Genomic DNA, 27,680 nt, shown 5'->3' with positions numbered 1-27,680 from the left:
TATAAATCTATCTAATTATAGAGAGATTTTTATACGCACATCATTATTTTTTTTAATGTAATATTTGTTTGCAATGTTGAGGTGGTAAAATTTGGACCTGACAGTGTTTATTTTTTCCTTCAGGTCTCACGGTCACATGTGAACTGCTGAGCAAGCAAGTGAAGGTCAGCCCCGACATGGCGATCTTCATCACCATGAACCCCGGATACGCTGGAAGATCCAACCTACCGGACAACTTGAAGAAGTTATTCCGCAGCTTGGCCATGACCAAACCTGACCGCCAGCTGATCGCTCAGGTCATGTTGTACTCTCAAGGCTTCCGCACAGCAGAAGTGCTCGCCAACAAGATCGTGCCTTTCTTCAAGTGAGTCATTATTTGGGCTTGTCGCCCTTGTGTCCTCCCTTTTTTAGGGCTCATTTATACAGCTGTCCTCCATGCAGAGCCGCCGGCAGATGCACCTGCATCCAGTTTGGAGCTGCAGGCAAGGTCCATGGAAATGAAAGCGGGGACACAATCAAAATCTGACATGCTGGCAGAAGCGGGTGCACCGATCGGAAAGCACACAATCTCGGCATTTGGATTTGTGCACCGTCTCCTCTCCTGTCTGCATGTCACATTTTGATATGCGAATGTGTCTGTGCAGCCGCAGCGTGTGCTTACACTTCTATGGGCTGCCTGCCAGCACCTCTGCAATGGATGTGCATGCATCTGCCAGCAGCTCTGTATGGAGGACAGCGCTAATTGGCCATCTCAATGAGCCGTTGGATTTAGTTACTCCATGTGTAAGATTCTATGTAGTTCAGGTAACCTTCTTGTCAGATCTTAGCTTTGTTCACCTGATGTGTGCAAATGGTGATCACAATGCTCTGTTGTGGTGGCTGCAGAGGAGAGAAGAGCGCCTGACAAATGGATGGGAGCTTCAGTTATGGTGACATCCCCCAGAGGCTTCCATGCTCCAGACGTTACTGGCGCTCAGTCCTCTCCCCTGCAGCTGCTGCTGACTGACGCTGGATCATGTGATTTGACATTGTGGGCTGAAAATAGGCCAGTATATCCTTTTTGTTCACAGGTTAGTGAGCATAAGTGTTCTGGGCCGGGGGCCCTTTTTAGAAGACTAGTTGGGTTTGGGCTGGAGCTCTACTTAAAGTTGATGGAGTTACATCAGTAACTGATGTATTCCCAACGCTCATTTGATGTCAGGAGCTACTTATCATAGGTTGGACTTGTGTCTTTTTTTTTTTTTTTCAACCTCACCTACTATGTAACTATATGTAACTACTTGCATAAGCGGTGGAATGTCTTCAACATCCCAGAACAAATAGTGTGACTCCAATGGTTATAAATGAAATCCTTGACAAACCATGTTATGTCCACATTCCTCCCCCCCCTGTAGGTTGTGTGATGAACAGCTGTCCTCTCAGAGCCACTACGACTTTGGGCTGCGAGCCTTGAAGAGCGTCTTGGTGAGCGCCGGCAACGTCAAGAGAGAGCGCATTCAGAAGATCAAAAAGGAGAAGGAGGAACGTGGAGAGGCCGCCGTTGAAGGAGAAGTTGCAGAACATTTGCCCGAGCAGGAGGTATGACTTTTATCAGCCGTCATCTCCGTTAATCCCCGGCTTTGTGAAGATGTAAAATCAGCCAGCAGGTCGGTCATTTTTGTGATTTATTTATTTTTGTTCCTCTTCTGCAGATTCTGATTCAGAGTGTCTGTGAAACCATGGTGCCCAAGCTTGTGGCAGAAGACATCCCACTTCTGTTTTCTCTTCTTTCCGATGTCTTCCCTGGCGTCCAATACCACCGCGGAGAAATGACCGCACTTCGGGAAGAGCTGAAGAAAGTCTGCCAGGAGATGTACATGACCTATGGGGATGGAGAAGACATCGGCAGCATGTGGGTGGAGAAGGTAATGTGGTGAAGCTTTTATTCAAAATGCTTTTTGTTTAATGCCGAACTAAAGCTCTGCTGTGAGCAGGCAAAAAAATTATATGGATAGAGATTGTGTGTGTATATATGTGTATATATATATGTGTGTGTGTGTATATATATATATATATATATATATATATATATATATATATATATATATATATATATATATATATATATATATATATATATATATATATATATATGTATATCAGTGGTCCCCAACCTTTTTGGCACTGGGGACCGGCTGCGTGGAAGAAAATTGTGCCAAGGCCCAGCGAGGGACTGGGGGTGATGTACGCACACACGTGGGGGGGGGGGGGGGGTTTAAGTGAATTTTGCTGGCAATTTAACGGACAATAGCTGGTGTTCGGCTGTTGGTACTTCCATCATGGCACCATGGTTGGTATGGTGTCAGAATGATTGAAGCGCATTATTTCTTATATTACATTGTAATATGAATGAAATAGTTCAACTCACCATAATGCAGTATCAGTGGGAGCCCTGAGTGTGTCACTTTCCATGTTGCCTGCCACCAGATGAGAAATGCCACTTGTCAGGCTGCCTGTCACCAGTTGAGGAATGCCACTTGCCACATCACCCGCCAGTGCCACCAGATGAGGATTGTCACTGCATTGGTGACACTGGTTCAGTGGTCTTTCTTAAATGAGGGCAGGAGAGCAGAGATGTGGGGTGGGGGCAGTGAGAGATGATATCATCTCTCTGCTCCCCGCCGCACCTCCGACATTCTGTATGCTGTGAGGGCGGAAGAGCGGTGATGCTAGGCGGGCAGGGAGAGATGATGTCATCTCTCTGCTCCCCGCCGCACCGCCGACATTCTGTATGCTGTGAGGGCGGAAGAGCGGTGATGCTAGGCGGGCAGGGAGAGATGTCATCTCTCTGCTCCCCGCCGCACCTCCGACATTCTGTATGCTGTGAGGGCGGAAGAGCGGTGATGCTAGGCGGGCAGGGAGAGATGTCATCTCTGCTCACCAGCCCGCTACTCTTATTCGCCCGCCCGCTTTCCTCTCTGATCCACCGGTGCCTTACAGCCTGCCGCGGACCAGGGGTTGATGACCCCTGCTGTATATAATGTATGTGTGTGTATATATACTGTATATAATGTGTGTGTGTGTATATGTATGTGTATGTATATATGTGTATGTGTGTATATATATATATATATATATATATATATATATATATATATATATATATATATATATATTTATATTTATTATTATTATTATTATTATTATTATTATTATTATTATTATTATTATTATTATTATTATTATTATTATTATTATTATTATTATTATAAAAAAATATTCGTTTTTTTTTCCCCCAAGGTAAAACAAAGTTCAAGACGTTCAATTGACACTTTTTTTTTTTTTTTTTGCAAGCTTAGAAATAATAAAACAGCGAGATCCAAAGATTGAGGGGTGATTGAACCACAAGACAATATACAAAATATATTCTCGCCTATGTTAGGATTATTCTTCTCTTGTAATCAGTCAAACTCCAGGTGTATTGAGAAGCAGACAATTTTTATTTCTGATGTGTCACACAAAAGGATGAAGCTTACAAGCCAAACGATGCAGTAAGAATCACACAAAGATGTACAACCCCCCCCCCCCCCATTATTCCTACAATAATATAGCCTCAACGCTTCTATTGGCTGAGGAAACACAGGTAGCATGCCTGGTACAAGATGGTACTTTATTTGGCTAATTGGTGTTTCCTGTACAGTCTACCAGATATGGTTAAGCCTAATCACCATACAACTTAGTATGGAGTTAGTTAAAGCAAAACGATACAGCAAGTTAACACAACGTGCTCAGAAGTCATTTTAAAAATCACTCGGGGTTATTGTTTTTCTAATAGTCACACAAACATTTAAAACTTTTCTAACAGCCTAGCGTAGGGATGACCTAGTGAGATGGACAAACTGACTACCAATAAAGGAAAAAAGGTGCAGGAGCTCAACTAAATCCCATCTGAGGTTTTCAACCAAATATCAAAAGGCATAATACTTAAACACAATAAAGAGAGAGAGAGGGGAAAAGGTTAAAGGGTAAGTTCACCTTTTACAGAAAAATCTGTAAGGTGAACTTGCACGGGACCCCCCTCTTCACACGACCCAACAAAGATCTGCTATGTGGGAAGCTCTGCCATAGGACAGAATGTGCCCTCATCATTTTGTATTTTCTTTCTTTCTTTCCTCTTTAGGTTCTTCAACTCTACCAAATCACACAAATCAACCACGGCCTGATGATGGTTGGCCCCTCCGGCAGCGGCAAGAGTATGGCCTGGAGGGTGTTGCTGAAAGCATTGGAACGATTGGAAGGCGTAGAGGGAGTTGCTCACATCATCGATCCCAAAGCAATCAGCAAGGACCATCTGTACGGCACCTTGGATCCCAACACCAGAGAATGGACGGATGGGCTGTTCACCCACGTTCTCAGGAAGTAAGTGTTCAGGAATCTGTCAGGTCTATGGGGAGGGCTCCAGACATGCCAGGTACTAGCTAGAACTTGGCCATACATGGTTCTGTTTTTATTGTTCAGCCAGTGGGCTTAAGAGAATAAAGCAATTCCTCCCCACTATGCTGGTCTATTCTGATGGTGGAGTTAGTCCTCCACTGTCAGAATACACAAATGAGTGCGGCAGCCACAGATTGAGCTGCTTTTTCCTACAGGTCTGTTCAAGAAGTTGATTGGCTTGTGTTGAGTGTCGGCGGTGGGTGTCGTGGTGTTCTGAATCCTTTGGCTGGCCCATAACGAGAAGACCATTGTCATTACAGCACATGCTGACCGTTCTCGGGCCATCCACATAGGTTTCCTAATCCAGCCACAGTTCTATATGGAAGATGTATAGCATTATTTTGTTTATGTACTCATTCTTGATTCATATGTTTTTGATATAATTTGTTATTTTTATACTTTAACATTTTTTTCCTTGCTGCGATTTATAGTGGCAGCCAAACTTTTTCTACATTATTGGATGCGGTGCTCCACATTGCAATTGGTTTCCATTTTTTTCTCACACGTGGATCAAAGTTCAGCAGGTCCACGCTAAATGGGCCGAATTTCGATCTATCTTTGGCCACCTTTTTAGAGCAGCTAATCTGACCATGCCAATCTTGGCTTAGTTGTCGTAGGAAGTAACAATTTAGTCCTTGATGGTCCCTTTTATTGAAGGAGAAATTAAATGTACAAGAAGATCTTTTAATAAGTTAAACATGTCCGGTTTGTAGGATCATCGACAATGTTCGAGGAGAGCTTCAGAAGCGTCAGTGGATCATCTTTGACGGTGATGTGGATCCTGAGTGGGTTGAGAATCTGAATTCTGTCCTGGATGACAACAAACTTCTCACTCTTCCCAATGGAGAACGTCTCAGCCTGCCGCCCAATGTAAGTATTTATGCAAATTTTTTTTTTTTTTTTTTCTCCTTCCTTCTTCTTTCTTCTTCTTTCTTCTTCTTCTTCTTTGTTCTTCTTCTTTCTTCTTCTTTCTTCTTCTTCTTTCTTCTTCCTTCCTTCTTCTCCTTCTTCCTTCTTCTTTTTTACTTTTTAAGGAACTTTGAGCCAAAACATTCTGCAATTTAATTTTTTTGCTACTCCTAGCCAGATGTTTGTAGTTTTCAAACTTTTGAACAAACTAACTCCAAGCTGGTTGCTGCGTTTCAGTTGTTGTTGTTTTGTGTGTTTTTTTTTTTTGTTTTTTTGTATTAAGCCTGAATATATTGGGTGTTTTGGGCATAGCACTGATTAATCTTGTATTGCGATGGTTCATTTTCCAGGTTCGGATCATGTTTGAAGTCCAGGACCTGAAGTATGCTACTTTGGCCACCGTGTCCAGATGCGGCATGGTCTGGTTCAGTGAGGACGTCCTGAGCACGGACATGATTTTCAACCATTTCCTGGCCCGCATGCGCAGTATTCCCCTGGATGAGGGAGAAGACGAGGCTTCCCGCATTAGGAAGGGCATGGAGGATGAAGGGGAAGAAGCTGCTTCACCAATGCTACAGGTAAGTGTTTTTCTGTCCTTCATGCTTTCCTGTTTGTAGGAACATTCATGTACCAGTGACCACCCTGAAAGCTGCGATTTCCTTTCACATTCTGTGATGTCACTCAAACAGGAAATGAGAGGTGGTTACTGTTCCTTACTCCGTCCAAAACATTGCTGGAACATCACTTTTTAACCATTTACAGACCGCCCACTGTCGTCATACGGCGGCTCTTTGAAGAGGAATAGCATTGTTATGGCAGCAGATGGCTGCCAGAACCCCCGGTATCCTTCAGCAGGCGGTCCGCTTTCAGAAAAGTGGTCTTTGCGGCCCCTCCCGCAGTGCTCCAGAGGTCTCTGCTGCTAACCGGACCTGCTGGTAGCGGCGGAGACCATCGCGTCTGCTCCCTTGTGAGGCTGGCTGCAGAGTGAGAGGAAGATGGCCCCCACTCTGCTCCATAGCATTGATGGTGAAAGCAATATTTGCCCAATGCTCTTAAAGGAGAAATCTATTTTTCAAACTACGTTTTATTTTATTTTTTTATTGCGTTTTAGTGAAAATAAGATGTGAGGTCTTTTTGACCCCAGATCTCATATTTAACAGGTCCTTTCATGCTGGTTTCTATTACAAGGGATGTGTTTTATCCCTAATTACAAGGGATGTAGTGACCCAAAACATTTTTATAAAAGGATAATGTAAAATTTATTATATATATATATATATGCGCCCCGTAGAGCTCGCACAGCGCCCGCATATGGAAACGGTGGTCCGACCACACATGTGAGGTATCGCTGCGGTCGGTAGAGTGAGAGCAATAATTCTAGCCCTAGACCTTCTTTGTAACTCAAAATGCGTCACCTGTAGAAATTGTTAAATGCTGCCTATGGAGATTTTTAAGGGTAAAAGTTGGTCGCAATTTTGAAGCGTGACATGTTGGCTATCGATTTACTGTTGTCTTACTTTTTGGAATGTAAAAAAAAAAGTGTGTTTTCTCCTAAAAAAAAAAAAGTGAGCTTGTAAGACTGCTGCGCAAATATGGTGTGACAAAGTTTTGTAATGACTGCCATTTTATTCTCTAGGGTGTTGGAACCCCCAAACATTATATATGTATGTATGTGTGTGTATATATATGTGTGTGTGTGTGTGTGTGTGTGTATATGTATGTGTGTGTGTGTATATATATATGTGTAATGGTTTTAACTTGTAAACAGCGAGTCTGAAAAATAGGGGGGCCAGTCCAGTAAAGCGGAGTTCCAGGATTTTTTCTGTTTATCAAGTCAGCAGCTACAAAAAGTGTAGCTGCTGACTATTAATAAACTCTCCTGCCCTAGGATCCAGCAATGCGACCGCCCGAAGCCGCCGCGATGGCTGGAGGCTTCATGGCGCAATCTTCTGGGACCTGTCGCGTGTCCCATAAGATTGCCTAGTGGGAGGGCCCACCTAGGGGAGGGGAGAGTCTCCTAGGCAGCCAGAAGGTGGAAGCAGGAAGTCCCCCTCCAAAACAAGGTACCGCCCCCCCCCCCCCCCCCAAAAAAAAGACATGCTAATTGTGGCATGTCAGTGGGGGACGAGTGCTTAAAGTGGAAGTTTCACTTTTGGGTGGAACCCTGCTTTAAGTGGTTTTATGCCAAGTACAAAATCCTTTTGTGGTGTATTTATTTTATTTTTGCTTCATTTGAGGCAACTATGCATTTTTATTTATTTATATTTTTTTCACATGGGGTAGCTGGCAAGTTTTACAGGTGTATATTGTCTTTCAGATCCAGCGTGATGCATCCACAGTACTGCAGCCATATTTTACATCGAACGGCTTGGTCATCAAAGCTCTGGAGCACGCCTTCAAGCTGGAACACATCATGGACCTGACTCGTCTCCGCTGCTTGGGCTCCCTCTTCTCCATGCTGCACCAGGCTTGCCGCAACATCGCCCAGTACAACGCCAACCATCCAGACTTCCCCATGCCGGTTGATCAACTGGAACGCTACATACAGGTGACATACTTTATTCTTTTTCCCTCTCTGGAGCAAATTGAATCGTTGTGATTTATTAGGGTTTTTTGCTTTTCTTTGGATCAGCTGCCAGTTATTGGTTGAACTAGATGGACTAGATGTCATTTTCAACTGGGCTGAGGCAGAACTGAAGGCATTTTTCAATATTGTAAGCAGGCAGGGGGATTTTATCAATGCAAACCTTGAATACACCTACCTGCCTTCTTGCATTCTGTGTCACGTTAACTGAGCCGCACATGCATGGCCTACATTGTCCGTTCAGTCTTTATGCAGGAATGATCGACTCCTGTCCTGTTATAATACACGATTTATATAGCGCCAACAGTTTACTTTACAATGTGGTGCAGTACAGTGTGGTGCTTTACAATGCATATGCAGGAGATTTGTAATCCCATGCCAGCCAAGGAACATGCCCAAAGCAGGCACCTGGGGCCTGTGAGTACCCCCCCCCCCCCCCCCATGGACTTCTAACCATTATAGAGGAGATTCATATAGTGCCTTTATTTCTGCTTTAAAGGTTTCTGAGCACATTTTAAACTGCCAATGTGAGTGTACCCCAAGTGACAGCCAATAGTGACACGCCTGTAATCATATTTATATATTTTTATTTTTAGAGCTGAATTATTTTAGCAGTTAAAAAACCGCTGTGTCTTTATATTATCTTTTATTAAATATTCTTGGTTTTAATATTGTAGACATGGGCACTGACACTAAATCTGTTCATTTTTGTTTTTTTGCTTTTTTCTGAATTTTCTAAATTTCGAATTTTCTAAATTTTGAATTTTCTAAATCTGAAAGAAAAAAAATCTAAAATTCGAAATAACTTTTAAATGATAAGTATTGGAATTTACTTTCAAATTTGGCTTTTTGTTAACGTAACAAATACAAGTTTATCTGACGTTGCAAATTATCCGAAATAACAAATGCCACAACTAAACAAATGTAATGGAACAAATTAATTAATAAATAAAAAAGAAAAAAAAAAGGTTTTATTATTATTTATTCGATCATTACGTTCCATTCTTTTAGATCCGGCATTCGTTATTTCAGATCATTCGTAACTTTGGATACATTTTTACTCGTTGCGTTCACTAACAGCCAAATTTGAAAGGAAATTCCACTACTACATTTAATAGTTATTAGTTATTTCAAATTTTCGGATTTTCATTCTTTTCAAATTTCCCAATTTCCGAAATGTCCAATTTTCCAACTTTTCAGAAATGAAAAATTTCGGAATTAACGAATTTGTCAAAATTTGTTAAACGAATTCAGAACTAAATTAATTGCACATATCTATACTGAATTGATTTTCAATGTATCGGCTTGTGTTCTAGCGTTACTTGATTTACGCCATCCTGTGGTCGTTCTCTGGGGACGGGCGTCTTAAGATGAGAGCGGAGCTTGGAGAATACATCAGACGGATTACTACTATCCCACTCCCGATGGCGCCCAACATCCCGATCATTGACTATGAGGTGAGGATCCAGTAATGGATAGATTTCAGATGATGTGGCTTTCTTTGTACAGACTTACATTTTGTTCTGCACTCTTTAGGTTTCCATCAGCGGAGAATGGCAGCCATGGCAAACGAAGGTGCCACAGATTGAAGTTGAGACTCACAAAGTCGCTGCGCCGGACGTAGTTGTGCCCACCCTGGACACCGTCCGACACGAAGCTCTCCTGTATACCTGGCTGGCAGAACACAAACCTCTGGTGCTGTGCGGTCCTCCCGGCTCTGGGAAAACCATGACCCTGTTTAGTGCTCTCAGAGCTCTGCCTGATATGGAGGTGAGGCCATCAGCTTGTCTAGACCAACGCGTTTTAGTGCTTGTAAAACTCTGCAGCCTTGAATGACCGGTCTTCTCTCTGCAGGTTGTCGGCTTGAACTTTTTCCAGTGCCACCACTCCAGAGCTGCTGCTGAAGACCTTCGATCATTACTGCGAGTACCGGCGAACACCGAATGGCGTGGTCCTGGCACCCGTTCAGCTTGGAAAGTGGCTGGTGCTGTTCTGTGATGAAATCAACTTGCCAGACATGGACAAATACGGCACCCAGAGAGTCATCTCCTTCATCAGACAGGTAAGAGGAGCCATTCCCCAGCCTCTCATTTATCATTTCCCCATGTAGAGATTACTACTTCCTAGCAGTGGAGGCTCTAATCCCATGCACCCGTCCCCTTATCTACATGCGGGATGCTGGTCGCATGGATTTCAATGGGGTGGGGTTTTCCTTCTTGTTTTTTTTTTTTTTTTTTTTTTTAAAGCAGGGGAGTAGTTTAATTGGCTTAAAAAAAGGTTGGGCTCGGGGCGCAGCGCAAATAAACAAACAAATATTTGCTATTGTCTTCCTGATTCTCCTCTCAGGGGAGAGGGTGGTGTGAGCGGCGGAATGTCTTGTATAATGTATAAAATTATCATTTTATTATATCATATTAAAAAAATAAAGTGCCATCTGCATAAAACCATACAGTATAAAACCAGTGAACTATTGGACAGTCAATGGATATTATAAACCGCATGAATTAACATGTTTCGCTGTAATGGCTTCCTCAGGATTTTTTATTTATTTATTTTTTTAGATGGTGGAACATGGTGGGTTCTACAGGACCTCAGATCAGACGTGGGTGAAGCTGGAAAGGATTCAGTTTGTGGAGCATGCAATCCACCAACAGACCCTGGAAGAAAGCCCCTGTCCCACAGGTATGGTTGGGTTTAAATGCTGACATTATTATTGGGAATATTGTTCATCTCCATCAGGGGTGTGTGTATATATGTGTGTATATATATATATAGTGTGTGTGTGTGTGTGTGTGTATATATATATATATATATATATATATTAAAATATAATATACACGCACAAATGGCTGTCACTTATTGACCCTTAAGTCACATTTCTCCTCGCACTTTTTATTCACTTAATTAAAAATAAAAAAATTTGTCACATGAACATCAATTTTCTGCTTCATCTCCCTCCAGGTTTTTGCGGCATGTCCCGGTGGTGTATGTGGACTACCCTGGACCTGCCTCGCTGACTCAGATTTATGGAACATTCAATCCGCCAATGCTCAGGCTCATCCTTCACTGCGCACCTACGCAGAGCCGCTGACTGCCGCCATGGTGGAGTTCTACACCATGTCCCAGGTAATGAGCCAACCATTTCATTAGTGATAAAATACTCCGTCATTTTTACCTGTGTTGAGGGGTGAAGCTTAATTTTTGGTTTGTAATGTTTGTTTTCAGGAGAGGTTTACCCAGGATACTCAGCCCACATTACATCTACTCCCCCCGTGAGATGACGCGATGGGTGAGGGGCATATTTGAAGCCTTGAGGCCACTGGAAACCCTACCTGTTGAAGGTTTAATCCGAATTTGGGCCCATGAGGCGCTTCGTCTCTTCCAGGACAGGTACGTGTGTGTTTTTTTTTTTTATTTTATTTTTTGCTTTGTACTCCTACAGATTTACAGAATTTCAGGTACGGATATTTCCTGCATAGTCGCAATGGTCCAGCTTGTAACTATTCATATACCATACCCAGCCGATGCCCCTAGGAGTATGGATTTACTGAACTAGACGCCTCCAGTGATCTTTCACTTGCCTACAAGTCCTGCGGCTGCATTCTGAACGTAGAAGGGTGACCGCTTGGCATGGGTGCCATTCAGACAATCTTTTGCCTTTTTTTGAATGCATGCAAATGGTTCTCTGGTTGGGTGGTTAGGCGGGGCAGTGATGGCTCACGGTCTATCTTGTCCAATCAGAATGTGACAGTAATTCAGGAAATGTTTTCTCTGAATGGCACCCGTGCCATGTTGCCCACCTCCTGTTTTGACAATGCATGAGGGCAGCTACTCGGCACAGGACCTGAACCCAGTGGAGATCCGTGTAGTAGCGGTGTCTTCTGCCTTCCAAGGTCATTGGACAAGTATGGTGTGTATAATATATACATAGCTGGACCAATGTAATGATGCATTGAATATCCTTACCTGCGATTCATCTTTAAACCATAAAGCTTAAACCTACCCCCCCCCCCCACCCTTTCCATTTCACTTCCTGCTTATCTACAGAACAGGAAGTGATATGGAATCTCTGAAAACTAAGGGAAGCCTCTTACACCATTGTCACCAGAATAGTTATCCCTGCAGTTTAAAAACAGAAGCCAAATACTGCTGAACGGCAGACTGCTTTATTGATGTCAGATTAGGTCAGACAGATGGTCTCTCCCCCGTCAGATGTGACCTCGGCCACCGATGCACTTCACCCAACGACATTATAGCGGATCTTCACTCGCCCTTTTTGTCCATGTCCTAATTCCTCTTTAATCCTAGGAGGTAGTTGAGTCCAGGATGGCAGAAATCCATTTACTGCATCCTAGATCCCACAAATACAACTATATCCGTGCTTTTATCATTCAATAAAGTTGCAAATGTTTCCTGTATCATCATTCCTAAATGTGTAAATTATTTTAGCAGCAATACCAAAAAAATGCTACTATAATTTTAAAAGGGAAATCCTGTAAGGTGATCTTGCAGCGGTAGGAGATTAAAGCATGAATTTTAAATCCCTGGACCAGTAAGGACGCCTGACAGCGGGGGGGGGGGGGGGGGAGATTGCGGGACTAAGGTACAGCTGGACATTGGAGGGGGTCGTGTGTATGTTCACCTTTCGTTAAAACTGTATTTAACCACTTCCCACCCGGCCAATGCACATATACGGCCGGGTGGGAGCCGTCTACTCCTGATAGGCCGTTCAGGAACGTCCTTCAGGAGTAGCGGGATCGCGCGCTCGCGCAGCGGCGCGATCCCGATGTGCTCGTGTCACCCGGACACGGCACATCTCAGATCGGCAGGAGGGCTCTGTGATTGGCCCTCCTGATCACATGACGGCCGTGTCCAATCACGGCCGTCATGTGATGTAAACAAACAGCCGGTTGCTAGGCAATCGGCTCTCCTCTCCTCACACGGAAGTCACCGCTGAGGAGAGGAGAGCAGATCGCTGCAGCCGGCTGATGATCAGTGAGTATGGGCTGCTTTTTACAGCTTTTTACTCACTGATCATCAGTGTAGTGTAAACACACAACACACCACACAGTACAAACACGGTCCCCACATATGTCCCCAAAACACACATGTCCCCAAAACATACATGTCCCCAAATAATAAAAACACATGTCCCTAATAATAAAAACATGTCCCCCACATATGTCCCACTAAAATCAATGTCCCAATGATTATGTGCACACATATGTACGTGATCACCTGCACACATATGTACATGATCATTTGCGTACATATGTCCGTGATCACACAAACCAATTATTATACACTTAACGGAATTTTTTTTACCAAAAACATGTAGCAGAATACATTTTGGCTTAAATTTATGACAAAATTTGATTTTATTGGATTTCTTTTCAAATAGAAAAAAGAAAATATTTTTTTTTCCCAAATTTCCGCTATTTTTGCGCTTATATCGCAAAAAAAAAAAAACGGAGTCGTGAATAAATACCACCAAAATAAAGCTCTATTTGTGCGAACAAAATGATAAAAATTTCATTTGGGTACAGTGTAGCACGACCGCGCAATTGTCACTGAAAGCGCTAGAGCGCTAAAAGCTGAAAATTGGGCTGGGAAGGAAGGGGGTGAAAGTGCCCGGTATTGTAGTGGTTAAATTATGTTACTCAACAGTAAAAGAAGAAAGAAATGTCTGCACATACAGAACCTCCAAGGCCTTTTTATTTTGCGTCACAAAGATGACACCAAACAGTGGTAATGTAGATGCGTTTCACAAATACATTTTGTGCTTAATCATGATTAAGCACAAGATTTGTGTGTGAAACGCATCTAACTGACCACAGTTTGGTGTCTTTGCCTTTTTTATTTTTATTTTGCTTCACAAAGATCACACCAATCGGAAGTTATGGTTGTGCAGCCATTTTATCTTTTTCCAAGTTTCCCGCGGAGGTGGGCCGGGGCTAGCACTCTGCAAGATACTCCAATCAGCCTTACCTTTTATACACCTTGAGCAGCGGTTCTTTTTCTTGTTTACTCAACAGTAAACTTGGGAATGCAGTATATAAATATAGCTTATGATGCAACATACAGATCCGTATCCTTATTGTAAGATTTCTCCCATAATCCAAACGTTGACGAACAATCTCCCCAGCAATAGGAAGCTGACGGATTCTAACCCTTCCTTACTCTACCCAAAGCAAATAAAAAAAAAAAAAAGGGGGATTTAGATGCACTTTAATCTTTGCACATGTGTTAATCTGGTTTGTTTGACGGATAGGCTTGTTGAAGATGAGGAGAGGCGCTGGACAGATGAGAACATCGACATGGTGGCCCTGAAACATTTCCCAAATGTTGAGAAAGAAAAGGCTCTGAACAGACCCATCCTGTACAGCAACTGGCTGTCCAAGGTAATAGGATTTGATGTGTGATCCTCGGCTGCAGAGTGTTCTAGGATACTTGTCTAAACGTTGCAGTGCAAATCGGAGCCTCTGTAGTCGAAGTATCTATATATTATTATTAGTGGGAATGCTTCAGCAGGCCCACTATTGTTTGTTTTTTTTTTATTTATTAATCATCCTTTTAATTTTATTATTCCAATACGTTTTTTGGCTCTGCGTAACTTCTGCATACTTTCATCTATTAAAGCCATTCAACGTTTAAAATGTTCAGCTCTTTCAGCTGATGATGGGACGACTTCAACTTTTTTTCCTACTATTTATACTTTTTAAAATATTAAGCTTTTTAACGCTTTTTTTTTTTTTTTAACATTGAAGTCAATGAGAGCATGCTTAAAATCTTTAAAATCTTCTGCTACCAAAAGTTTCAGCTCCTTCATACTTCCACCTACAGATGCCAAACAAACTTTAAAATGTTCACAAAATATTCAGCTATCTGGCTATATCTTTTCAGTTTGATATCTTTTACAGTTTTTGTGAAAAAGCTGTTTTAAGTTTAGTGATCATTTCAGAAAATGTAATTAAAATTAGAGCATCCAGGCTTTTTTTTTTTGTTTCCATGCTTACCAAAGCTTCTTATACACAGTGATGGGTGGTGGGGGAGAGCACAGACACACCATGTACCGATTTATAATAGAGGAATATGATGGGCAGTTTTGATGGGGGCAATATGATGGGGCAGTTTTGATGCTATTCAGCATTCCCATTTATTTTCTCCAAGAATTTATGACGATTTATATTGCACCAACAGTTTATGCAGCGCTTTGCAATTTATAAGGGGGGGACAACACAATTACAGTACAATACAGAAGGTACAGGAGGGACCCCCGGCTCGTAGAGCTTACATTCTAAAGGGAGGGGGTGGTGGTACAAAAGGTAATACCTACAGAGAATGATTTGATGGGGCTATATATGAATGGAAATGGCAAAGTAACGCCATTGAGTTTATTGGATAATGTGTCATGTGATCTGTTGGGGGGGTGGTCACGTGTCTATTAAAACGGCTACTGTAGCTGCAGCAGCATGGAGTATGCAATGCTTTATAATAAGATCACATGACAAGAGATTGTGCCTTACACAAACAATCCTTCGTTGGTTTTGCTTTAGTTGTGTTGATTTTCGCTTTTTTTTTTTTTCTTTTTTTTATATCTTTTTTATTGGTTTCCATCCGGCATAACAAAAAACAAAACAAAGGCAAAAAGAGAAAACAGAAAAAGGAAAAACAGACAGTTAGTCAGAACATTGGTCGTACATAAAAACGGTGGGATCCCCGTAGGAGCCCCATTTTAGTTGTGTCGTACATGTATAACAGCATACATCATATGGTGAGGTTAAGTGGATAGCATGCAGGTCTCTGGATCTCCAGACAGCAAAGACAGCATCTGCCGATAAGGGTGTAAGAACTGGCCCTTCCCGTGTGCACAGGTGTCGCCTGCATGAGAGCCACCTTGCCCTAGTTCTACTGAGGGACCTCTGAAGCAGAGGGGTCCACCAACCACTTGGACCAGACCTTGTCAAATTTTTTGGGGCAACCTCTATTGGCGTATGTGTCTTTATACAGAGACAGGTTATTGTTGACGAGTTGCTTCCATAGGGAGAGAGGAGGGGGTGTTGGTTTGCGCCAGCTAATGGCTATGGCTTTGCGGGCATAAAATAGTAGGAGTCCCACAAGTGTACGTCCTGCCACTGTAGGAATTAATTGCTCAACTAGGCCTAGTAGGCAAACAGCCATGGTTGGTGGTAGTGGCACAAGGGTGATCCGCGAGATAGATTCTAGAATCTCGGTCCAGTAATTGGAGATTGCTGGGCAGGTCCAGAAGATATGGGTGAAGTCCCCAGGGATCCCACCACATCTCCAGCAACTGGGGGGGGGGGAGTCAGAGTTCATTTTGTGTAGTCTGTGGGGAGTGTAGTATGCCCGGTGAACAGATTTTCGCATTTTTTTTTTTTTTTTTTTTATATTTTTTTTTTTTTTTGGGAGTCTAATCTGGTGATTTTTACTTTGGCAGGATTACATTCCAGTCGACCAAGAAGAGCTGAGAGATTACGTCAAAGCTCGCCTGAAAGTCTTCTATGAGGAAGAGCTGGATGTTCCCCTCGTATTGTTCAACGAAGTATTGGATCACGTCCTGAGAATTGACAGGTATGATGTAACCGCCCACCTATCCCCCGCAGGTGCTGGAGAGTCAAAATACCGGCCGGACCCTTCAGCATCAGATGCGACATTGAATGTATGTTCAGGTCTCCGGTTACTCGGTTTGGCTGAGCCTAATTGATGGAATTTGCTTTGAAACAGTTTATTTTCCAGGTTGATTTTTTTTTATCTTTTTTAATTTGTCTTATTGGATCCTTTACCGCATGGATATGCAATTAGTGGACCTCCAGCTGTTGCCAAACTACAAGTCCCATCATGCCTATGCCTCTGGGTGTCATGCTTGTGGCTGTTAGTCTTGCTATGCCTCATGGGACTTGTAGTTCTGCCACAGCTGGAGGTCCGCTAATTACATATCCCTGGTTTACCTTATTGTTTAATTTTAAGACTACCGTTTTTTTTTTCTTCCCAAGAAGGCACTTTTTTTATTTATTTTTATTTTTTTCAATATCTGAATTTTTATTTTTGTTTGTTTGTAGAATCTTCCGTCAGCCACAAGGTCATTTGCTTCTGATTGGTGTGAGTGGTGCCGGGAAGACCACGCTTTCACGTTTCGTTGCGTGGATGAATGGCCTTAGTGTTTACCAGATCAAGGTAAGGACTGATACACACCATATGGTCACTTGTACCTGCAGGTATAATAATGTTTACTTGTAGTCACACTGAATACCTCCTAAACTTGCACAGTTTAGGAGATTTGCTCTATTTCTGAAGCCGGTCATGTCCCTGGCGCACAGCGCTCTGAATTGAGGGCATACCGAGTGTGCCGCCAGTCCAAAGCCCTGTGGAGTGACCTCTTGGCTCAGCTATTAAACATCCGGAGCCTGGATACCCTGAAGGGAAGACCAGGTGAAGATGGAAGACCTGTCAGTGGCGACGGCGTGCCGCTGGAGGGCTTCATTTTAACCACTTAAGCCCCGGACCATTTGGCTGGCCAAAGACCAGAGAACTTTTTGCGATTCGGTACTGTCGCTTTAACTGACAAAAACACAAGGGACGTCCTTTTTTGCCCCACAATGAGAGCTTTCTTTTGGTGGCATTTGATCTCTGTGGTTTATATTTTTTGCGCTATGAACAAAAAAAATTGGGAACAATTTTGAAAAAAAGCTTCTTTTTTTTTTTTTACTTTTTGCTATAATATCCCCAAAAAATATCAAAAATATTTTTTCTCTCAGTTTAGGACGATACGTATTCTACATATTTTTGGTAAAAAAATAAAGAAAAAATTGCAATAAGCATTTTGCACAAAAGTTAGTGTCTACAACATAGGGGATAGTTTTACGGCATTTTTATAAAAAAAAACTTTTTTACTAGTAATGGCGGCGATCAGCTTTTATTTTTTATTTTTTTGGTGTGGTGTTTTTTTTTTTTTTTTTTTTTTTTTTATATTGGGGCTGCGACATTATGACATACATCGGACACTTTTGGCATGATTTTGGGACCGTTTACATTTATACAGTGATCAGTGCAATTAAAAATGCATTGATTACTGTGTAAATGTGACTGGCAGTGAAGGGATTAACCACTAGGTTGCACTGTAGGGGTCAAGTGTGTCCTAGGAGTGATTCTAACTGGGGGGGGGGCTGTGTGTCACGACCTTGATCACTGCTCCCGATCATAGGGAGCTGTGATCAGTGACAGTGTCGCTAGGCAGAACGGGGAAATGCTTGTTTACATCAGCACCTCCCCATTCTTCCTCTCCATGAGACGGTTGCGGGTATACCCGCGGACATAGTCTGCGGGACCGGCGATCACGCAGCTCCCGGCGGGCACGCCCGCAAGCCGCCTCTTAAAGGGCAACGTACAGGTACGCTAATTTGCCTGTACGTTGCCCTTTTGCCACAGTATATCTGCGTGAAGCGGTTAAAGTAAGTCTTTCATCATGTGATTGCTAGTGTGTGATGCGTAGTGTGACATCACCTTGCAGGGGACGTTTTTTTTTTTTTTTTTTTTTTTTCTTGCTGTGTTTTTGAAAGGATAGACCTAGGGAAATGTGTCCGCATTGTGTAGATGTTGCATTTTTTTCCCCCTCTTACACAAACCTTTTAGTTATTGCAATATGTGCTGAGTCTGTGTCGTGTATTATAGGTGCACAGGAAGTACACAGGCGATGACTTTGATGAAGATCTAAGAACAGTACTGAGGAGGTCCGGCTGCAAAAATGAAAAGATTGCATTCATCATGGACGAGTCCAATGTGCTCGACTCCGGATTCCTTGAAAGAATGAACACTTTACTGGCTAATGGAGAGGTACGTCTTTGTTTCCTCCCTGATTTGGCTGTTTCCAGAGTTTTTCCAGCTCCGACTCTCAGGGCAGCCATCAGAAATTTTGGGGCCCCTTACACCGCTTTAGGTCTGGGCCCCGCACCCCCCTAGCCCCCCCCCCCCCCCCGGACCTGACTACAAAAATTCCTCAAGGCCCACCCACTGGCCATCCCACCAAATCATTCAATGCACCCACTTTTATTTTAATACAGTACTTACAACCCAAAATATGCTCCATCCCATGTCCTCTTCCATATCCTTCATCCCATGTCCTCTTCCTTCTCCAGTCCCATCGCCTCCATCCTATATCCTCCTCCATCCCATGTCCTCTTCCTTCTCCAGTCCCATTTCCTCCATCCCATGTCCCTTCTCCAGTCCCATCTCCTCCGTCCCATGTCCTCTTCCTTCTCCCGTCCCATGTCCTCTTCCTTCTCCCGTCCCATGTCCTCTTCCTTCTCCCGTCCCATGTCCTCTTCCTTCTCCCGTCCCATGTCCTCTTCCTTCTCCCGTCCCATGTCCTCTTCCTTCTCCCGTCCCATGTCCTCTTCCTTCTCCCGTCCCATGTCCTCTTCCTTCTCCCGTCCCATGTCCTCTTCCTTCTCCCGTCCCATGTCCTCTTCCTTCTCCCGTCCCATGTCCTCTTCCTTCTCCCGTCCCATGTCCTCTTCCTTCTCCCGTCCCATGTCCTCTTCCTTCTCCCGTCCCATGTCCTCTTCCTTCTCCCGTCCCATGTCCTCTTCCTTCTCCCGTCCCATGTCCTCTTCCTTCTCCCGTCCCATGTCCTCTTCCTTCTCCCGTCCCATGTCCTCTTCCTTCTCCCGTCCCATGTCCTCTTCCTTCTCCCGTCCCATGTCCTCTTCCTTCTCCCGTCCCATGTCCTCTTCCTTCTCCCGTCCCATGTCCTCCTCTTCCTCCCTCTGTAGTTCTATCCCTTCTGTGCCCTCAGTACAGCCCAGATCCAGTCCAGTGTAATCCCTCCAGTATGTGGAGGGTATGACGGTTGCAGAATGGGGAAGGATTTACTTTAATGAGAACTTCAGAGAATATGCAGGGAAAGTGCCCAAGGAAGCGGCCCCCGCTCTTTCCCCCTTACAGGTGTATGGGCTGTCCCCCCTTCCCGATCGCAGCCCTGCTGACTCTTATATGGTCTTCTCTGCTTTACATATGTAGGTTCCTGGCTTGTTTGAGGGTGACGAGTTCTCCACACTCATGACGCAATGCAAGGAAGGAGCTCAGAAAGAAGGTTTGATGCTGGACTCGCATGAAGAGCTCTACAAATGGTTCGCCAGCCAAGTAATCCGAAATCTCCACGTGGTGTTCACCATGAACCCCTCTTCAGAAGGGCTGAAGGACCGAGCCGCCACCTCTCCAGCTCTCTTCAACAGGTTTGTGGCTCTTAGAGACGCTTCTACTATATTGGATGTTCAATTCCTTTCAAGTACTAATTTTATTTATTTCATTTTTTTCTGTTAAGATGTGTGCTGAACTGGTTTGGTGACTGGTCAACAGAAGCCCTCTATCAAGTGGGCAAGGAGTTCACCAGCAAAATGGACCTTGAGAAGCCAAACTACGTTGTTCCAGACTACATGCCTGTGGTCTATGACAAGCTTCCCCAGACTCCTTCCCATAGGGAGGCCATTGTGAATGGATGTGTGTTTGTGCATCAAACTCTTCACCAGGTACACCCCCCCACCTCCTTCTATGAGATGAATGCTCAGCATCTGCAGTCAGATGGGGTGTCTCTGCTTCTCCTGTCACTGGAAGGAGGGACAGCAAATTGTTTCACTTTAAAAATGAACTTCTCACATATATAGGAAAACACACCAATGAATGCAAATGTATTAAAAAAAGTTTTGTGACTTGTATACATACTACACTGGTAGAGAGGGGCATTACTTGGGCACCATCGGGCATCCTCCATACACATTGCACTGATAGAAAAGGGAAACGTTTTCTCAAGCAATTTTCATGTATAGGGCACAGGATGTATTGCTTAAGTGCACCAGGCTGGCTATACTGTATGGAAGAGCTGTGTAAATCTCAGGGCTGGATGGCCAGAAATGCAGATTTTGCAGGTGCGACCGCTCACATATTTAAAGCGGAGTATCGCTTAACAGTCAGCGACTACAAATACTGCAGCTGCTGACTTTTAATAATCGGACACTTACCTGTCCCAGGGTCCAGTGATGCGGGGCAATGAAGCCCCACTCCTCTCTGCGGCGCCGGCGTTGTCACTGTGGGCGCCCCCGGCTGTGGCTTCACAGCCATGCACACCCTGAGCATGCGTGAGCCACGCTGTGACTGGCCGGGCAATCATCTGGGACCTAAGGTGTGTCCCAGATTATTGCCAAGAGGGAGTGGGGGGGGGGGGGGGTGGTGATCTTCTTGCACCACTGGTGCGCCAGGAGGAAGTGGGAGCTGAAGAAAACCACTAAAGTGGTATGAATTGGCTCTTCTCTCCTAGCTTGGACGTCCTATCAGAAGGACTATATATATATATAATTTTTTTTTTTTTTTTTTTTACTTTAGCGTACTTCCCTGGGGGCGGGTTCAGGAAACCAGAGACTTGGCTCCTTTTCAGCACTTGCATAGGCCAATCCATGGAGTTATCCTGAGTAATGTGTTTGGTTGACACGTGATTTGTTTGGGTCTGACAGAAGTCGAGTGTGGTGTTTTATTTATTTTTGTTCTTCCCCCCCAAGGCAAATACACGACTTGCTAAGAGAGGCGGCAGAACGATGGCCATCACACCCCGCCATTACTTGGATTTTATAAATCACTACGCAGATCTATTCAATGAGAAGCGGAGCGAGCTGGAGGAGCAGCAGATGCATTTGAATGTTGGTCTGCGGAAGATCAAGGAGACTGTGGATCAGGTTTGTGAATATTACAAGATTCCTTTGCTCCCCCCCCCCCCCCCCCCCCCGCGCGTTTTGTCATCATGCAGCAATGTTTCCAATATTGTGGATTGTGACTCTGACTGTTACCTTTGACAAAAACTGAGAAGTCATGTTACTTGGCTTTAGAACTTTTAGTTGCAAGTTATCAACTTTTAAATTATTAAATTTTAGGGTTGGACTGATAATTTCAGGCCTGGATCTTTGAGCTGTCAGCGGGTCTAAAGGAGGTCTGTAATTGGAGCTGTCAACAAAAAAAAAAGCAGCCGGCAATGTGTAGAGGGATTTCACACTGCCGCGCCTATAGCGTTGGTGGTAAAACGCCGCTATTTTTAGTGGCGTTTTACCATCTGATTTGGGCGCATTTTGGCCGCTAGCAGCCACTTTTACCCCCCACTAGCGTCTGAGAAAGGGTTAAAAACCGCCCGCAACATGCCACAATAGCGGCGTTTTTGCCGGCGGTATAGCCGCGCTGCCCCATTGATTTCAATAGGGAGGAGCGGTAAACACACCGCTCCAAAGAAGCTGCTGGCAGGACTTTTCCTGACGTCCTGCCAGCGCACCGCTCCAGTGTGAAAGCCTTGAGGGTGCAGCAGTTTGAGGGCGGATTGCAGGCGCCATTTCTAACGCTATAGCGCCTGCAAAACGCCCTCGGTGTGAAAGGGGTCTTATTAGCAACGTTGCTCAGCCACTGAAATACTAAAATAAAAAGAAACATTGTTCTTGTATATTTCGGTTTCTTCATCTGCAGATCAAAGGGATGAACAAATGTTCCTCTGTTTAACCCCTTATTAACCCTTCATTTACTCTAATTAGCCTTAATTAACTCCCTACTCTCCTTCATTTAATATTTTCCTGCTTTTTATTTTTTTTCTTTTGTTCATGTCTATTTTATAAATAATTAAAACGTAGTGAATATTTTTACACGTATATTTACACATTTCACGTTGAAAAAGCACTAAATTGAAAAGTTATTTACAAATTAAATAGATTTTATTTATTTTTTTACAATGCAGTTGCAGTAAGTATCGGTAATTGGTATTGACGAATACTAAAAAAGTATCGGTACTCATTGTGTAAAAAAAAAAAAAAAAAAAAAATGGTATCTGTGCATCCCTAGTTAAATTACCCTAAAGATTTATTTCTCATAGCATTTGCATAAGGAGAGGGGGGGCACAGCCCTTTTCTTTATGAGCATTTCCAATTAAGAAAGGAGTCCTTTCCCTGCGCTATACCCCCCTGCTCGGGGAAGAGACCTCGGTTTCACGGTCCTATGAAGCAGGTTGCTTTAGATTGGACATTTTCAATGATTCTTAGCTTGGTTGTATTGGGTCGCGCTGTCGCAGTCGTTCTTGCTGATGCATGCCATTTTGCAAAGCCTGCAATTGGTTATCAGTATCTTCTCTCAGTCTTTTGCCTTAATGCAGTCTGACTTGTATATTTAGTCCCCCTATGATGACGATGTATATGCTTCTGAGTTTGCTATACGCTTTTCTTCTTGAGAAGTCAGCCGGGGGCACTTGCGGCTTTGCAGTGGTCTTGATGGAATTCGGAATGCTGAAGATATATTAAAGGACTGAACTCCCAAAAGGAGTTGTGGGGATTCGGCCTCGGTCAGGAAGATGTGCGCCCGGTCCTTCAGTCTCCTGAGATGATTATATCTCCCAGGAGGTGGCAGGATCAGCATGCGGCAGCCCAGGGTCTGACTTGCCATCGGACCTGGCTGTCTCTGCCCTAAAGAAGGGAGCCAGCTGGAGAAAGACCAAGATGGGCGACACAGGGCCCACGGCGTGGCACTCCCAACAGTGGATTGCAGCAGAATGCTGGATTCTGAATGGATACAAAGCTTCGGGTTGGGAGCCCCCATAGCAAGCTGCTTGTTGTGGGTGCAGAAGGGAGGGGTCAGCGGGGTGACCTGAGAAGAGGACTGGGGCTGCTCTGCAAAACCATTACAGAGCAGGTAAGTATAATATGTTAAACAAAGATTTTAATATCGCTGTTAATGCTTTGAGCGCACAGATTGCACACCCGCTTTCTATTATGACTTCAGGTGGAGGAACTCCGCCGTGATCTGCGCATTAAGAGCCAGGAGCTGGAGGTGAAAAACGCGGCTGCCAATGACAAGCTGAAGAAAATGGTGAAGGATCAGCAGGAAGCCGAGAAGAAAAAGGTAATTTATCTGCTTTCTTTCTGAAGTATTTTATTTGGAGGTAACCATACATGTGTCCAGGAGAAGTCAAAGCTTTATTTTTCCTTTTTGGCTACACTTCTTTTTTTTTTTTTTTTTTTTTTTTTCTTCTCGGCATCACAGGAGTGTGCAGTTTTTTGTTTTGCGTTTCTGTGACTCGTTTTCAGCCAACAACGGGCTAAAGCCCATGTTCTTTGGCTGACCTCACTCAGCCGGTCCAGACTCTGGAAAGATCCCGACTTTAAAGCCGGGATCCACCTAGATGCCTGGATCGTCAGCTGGCTCAGCCTTTCTGTGAGAGACTGAGCCCACCCGCTCCCTCCCCCTCCACAGCCGGATGCTCCCGTGAGCACTGGAGGGTTAGAGTAGAGAGGTGGTGATTGATGGTCCCCCCGCACCTCTGCTCACTGAGAAATGAACGATCAAAGATGGCAGATCGCTCAGTTTTCAGTCTTGTACGCGGAGGAGGACAGATGCAGCATTGGAACGATGCTGTAGTCATCTAGGTGAGTAGTAGTAGGTTGTTCTGTGTGGTGTTTTTTTGTTTTTGGAAATCCATACTTGTCATTTTTGCCAATTTAGGAGCAGGGTTGCCAAATTCTCTCCTGATAGCCCAACATTCAGACCATACATGCCCGTGTACTGTATATTGCCCAGTAATGCACAGGTCTGCCTGCCCCCTCTTCTATGGAGCGGCACCAAGTAGATGTATCCTTGAAGAATGAATGCTGATGAAAAGGATCTCTGTCTGTCTGTGTGTGTCTGTCTGTGTGTGTCTGTCTGTGTGTGTCTGTCTGTGTGTGTCTGTCTGTGTGTGTCTGTCTGTGTGTGTCTGTCTGTGTGTGTCTGTCTGTGTGTGTCTGTCTGTGTGTGTCTGTCTGTGTGTGTCTGTCTGTGTGTGTCTGTCTGTGTGTGTCTGTCTGTGTGTGTCTGTCTGTGTGTGTCTGTCTGTGTGTGTCTGTCTGTGTGTGTCTGTCTGTGTGTGTCTGTCTGTGTGTGTCTGTCTGTGTGTGTCTGTCTGTGTGTGTCTGTCTGTGTGTGTCTGTCTGTGTGTGTCTGTCTGTGTGTGTCTGTCTGTGTGTGTCTGTCTGTGTGTGTCTGTCTGTGTGTGTCTGTCTGTGTGTGTCTGTCTGTGTGTGTCTGTCTGTGTGTGTCTGTCTGTGTGTGTCTGTCTGTGTGTGTCTGTCTGTGTGTGTCTGTCTGTGTGTGTCTGTCTGTGTCTGTGTCTGTGTCTGTCTGTCTGTGTCTGTGTCTGTCTGTCTGTGTCTGTGTCTGTCTGTCTGTGTCTGTGTCTGTCTGTCTGTGTCTGTGTCTGTCTGTGTCTGTGTCTGTCTGTGTCTGTCTGTCTGTGTCTGTCTGTGTCTGTCTGTCTGTGTCTGTCTGTGTCTGTCTGTCTGTGTCTGTCTGTCTGTCTGTGTCTGTCTGTGTCTGTCTGTCTGTCTGTGTCTGTCTGTCTGTGTCTGTGTCTGTCTGTCTGTGTCTGTGTCTGTCTGTGTCTGTGTCTGTGTCTGTGTCTCTGTCTGTGTCTCTGTCTGTGTCTCTGTCTCTGTCTGTGTCTGTGTCTGTGTCTCTGTCTGTGTCTCTGTCTGTGTCTGTCTGTGTCTGTGTCTGTGTCTCTGTCTGTGTCTCTGTCTGTGTCTGTCTGTCTGTGTCTGTCTGTCTGTGTCTGTGTCTCTGTCTGTGTCTCTGTCTGTGTCTCTGTCTGTGTCTGTCTGTCTGTGTCTGTGTCTCTGTCTGTGTCTCTGTCTGTGTCTCTGTCTGTGTCTGTCTGTCTGTGTCTGTCTGTGTCTGTCTGTCTGTGTCTGTCTGTCTGTGTCTGTCTGTGTCTGTCTGTCTGTGTCTGTGTCTGTGTCTGTGTCTGTCTGTGTCTCTGTCTCTGTCTGTGTCTCTGTCTGTGTCTCTGTCTGTGTCTCTGTCTGTGTCTCTGTCTGTGTCTCTGTCTGTGTCTCTGTCTGTGTCTCTGTCTGTGTCTCTGTCTGTGTCTCTGTCTGTGTCTCTGTCTGTGTCTCTGTCTGTGTCTCTGTCTGTGTCTCTGTCTGTGTCTCTGTCTGTGTCTCTGTCTGTGTCTCTGTCTGTGTCTCTGTCTGTGTCTCTGTCTGTGTCTCTGTCTGTGTCTCTGTCTGTGTCTCTGTCTGTGTCTCTGTCTGTGTCTCTGTCTGTGTCTCTGTCTGTGTCTCTGTCTCTGTCTCTGTCTCTGTCTCTCTGTCTGTCTCTGTGTCTCTGTCTCTGTGCACTTACCTTTACTAACATTATTTGGATGGCAGAAATCTGATGATGACTTTGTGTTGTGCAGGTGATGAGTCAGGAGATCCAGGAGCAGGTCCATAAGCAGCAAGCTGGTATTGCTGAGAAGCAGAAGAGTGTAAAGGAGGAGCTGGACCAAGTGGAGCCGGCCGTCATTGAGGCTCAGAATGGTGAGGTCCATAGTGATCAATTACAGCCGTTACTGCTATTCACCTTCCACACCCGCCTCAGCGTTCCTTTAACCTCTTGGCACCGGTGCCTCCCGGCCCTTTAAGGGGATTCAGATACTGGGGGCGGGGTTTACTGGGGCACTTACAGTGGCCTGATGGATCATGTGACCGCTGCGCTTGGCGGTCACATGATTGGAAAGCTCTTAAATTACAGGTAGCGATTGGGAGCTTTCGGTTAGCCACCGGTAACTGCCGGGAGCGCACAGGGCTGTTTATTTTCAGCACAGCTGTTTGTAATTGGGTACGCAAATATGCGGCCAAGGCCTGCTCGCCACGAGGCCGCATGTTGGTGAGCCGCCGGCGCCAAGAGGTTTAGTTCAAAATGCCCAGGGGTTGGGGGAGAATCGGTGATCATGTGACTGCCGGCTACCAGTCTGTAGCCTGGACTGAGAGCTGCCAGCAACAGCTCAGTGTTTGTCCTGAGAGCGCACAGCCGGATCTTATCGCAGAACAGCTGCCCACTTCACATGCATGTGTCAGGCGGGATTAGAGCCCAACCAAAATGTTATATTTTCTTCACTTTGTGCGATACCTCCTGGGATTTTCTTCCAAACTGCCTTCCTAGTAGAGGAGACTGACCCTCGCTCATCCTGGTAGTCTCACAGGAAGAGGAAATATCTCAAGTAGGGCCACAGACAGCAGAGACCTTATCCCCATCACCAATGAACCCATGCTGGGGAGAGATGAGTTTAAATCCACATCTTTTCCATTTTTAGAGCCGACACTTGGTTTATATACTAAGACTGGAGAGTGCAAAATCGGACTCACTTCTGCATAAAAACCAATCGGCTTCCGGGTTTTATTGCCAAAGCTTAAAGTGGTTGTAAAGGCAGAAATCGCATTCTATGCATTAAGATAAAAAGCTTTCTGTGTGCAGCAGCCCCCCCCCCCTAATACTTATCTCTCTGTCACTCTGTCCAGCGATGTCCACGAGTGTCTCAACCATCCGAGATTCTCCTTCCTGATTGGCTGAGACAGAGCAGCTGCGCCATTGGCTCCCGCTGTTGTCAATCAGTCTTCTAGCCAATCGGGAGAGAGGGGTGGGGCAGGTTGGGGCTCTGTGTCTGAATATGGACACAAGGAGCTGTGACTCGGCTCGGGGGGGGTGGCACTGAACAGGAGGGAGGGGCCAGGATCACAAAAGAGGGACCTGAGAAGAGGGGGGTCCAGCTGCTCTGTGCAAATCCATTACACAGAGGGAGGTAGAACATGTTATTTTTATTGGGCAGAAAGACTTTCCAGTCACTTTAAAGTGGTTGTAAAGGCAGACGCTTTTATCTTGATGCATT

General features: G+C 44.6%; 1 protein-coding gene across 1 annotated transcript in view; it reads left to right on the top strand.

The window, feature by feature from the left end:
* The window catches only part of DYNC1H1 (dynein cytoplasmic 1 heavy chain 1), a gene marked incomplete at its 5' end in the record, with an annotated part of 100,148 nt that overhangs the window by 32,703 nt on the left and 39,765 nt on the right, over positions 1-27,680 (top strand). Inside the window, 26 exon segments of the mRNA XM_077466658.1 lie at positions 124-364; positions 1,395-1,578; positions 1,692-1,904; positions 4,160-4,398; positions 5,187-5,343; positions 5,733-5,960; positions 7,700-7,930; positions 9,283-9,423; positions 9,503-9,736; positions 9,821-9,835; positions 9,837-10,028; positions 10,528-10,594; positions 10,597-10,648; positions 10,928-11,022; positions 11,025-11,092; positions 11,192-11,215; positions 11,217-11,356; positions 14,238-14,367; positions 16,425-16,558; positions 17,047-17,161; positions 18,656-18,817; positions 20,003-20,217; positions 20,307-20,511; positions 21,535-21,708; positions 23,780-23,899; positions 26,211-26,331. Coding sequence (XP_077322784.1) covers positions 124-364; positions 1,395-1,578; positions 1,692-1,904; positions 4,160-4,398; positions 5,187-5,343; positions 5,733-5,960; positions 7,700-7,930; positions 9,283-9,423; positions 9,503-9,736; positions 9,821-9,835; positions 9,837-10,028; positions 10,528-10,594; positions 10,597-10,648; positions 10,928-11,022; positions 11,025-11,092; positions 11,192-11,215; positions 11,217-11,356; positions 14,238-14,367; positions 16,425-16,558; positions 17,047-17,161; positions 18,656-18,817; positions 20,003-20,217; positions 20,307-20,511; positions 21,535-21,708; positions 23,780-23,899; positions 26,211-26,331 — 3,897 coding nt within the window.

This window comes from Lithobates pipiens, unplaced genomic scaffold, assembly GCF_037356315.1.
Source record: "Lithobates pipiens isolate NorthernLeopardFrog02 unplaced genomic scaffold, aLitPip1_a1.2 Scaffold_37, whole genome shotgun sequence".
In the NCBI taxonomy this organism is placed as follows: Eukaryota; Metazoa; Chordata; class Amphibia; order Anura; family Ranidae; genus Lithobates; species Lithobates pipiens.
The sequence above is the reverse complement of the archived record's forward strand: the minus strand, read 5'-3'. Positions and strand labels throughout refer to the sequence as shown.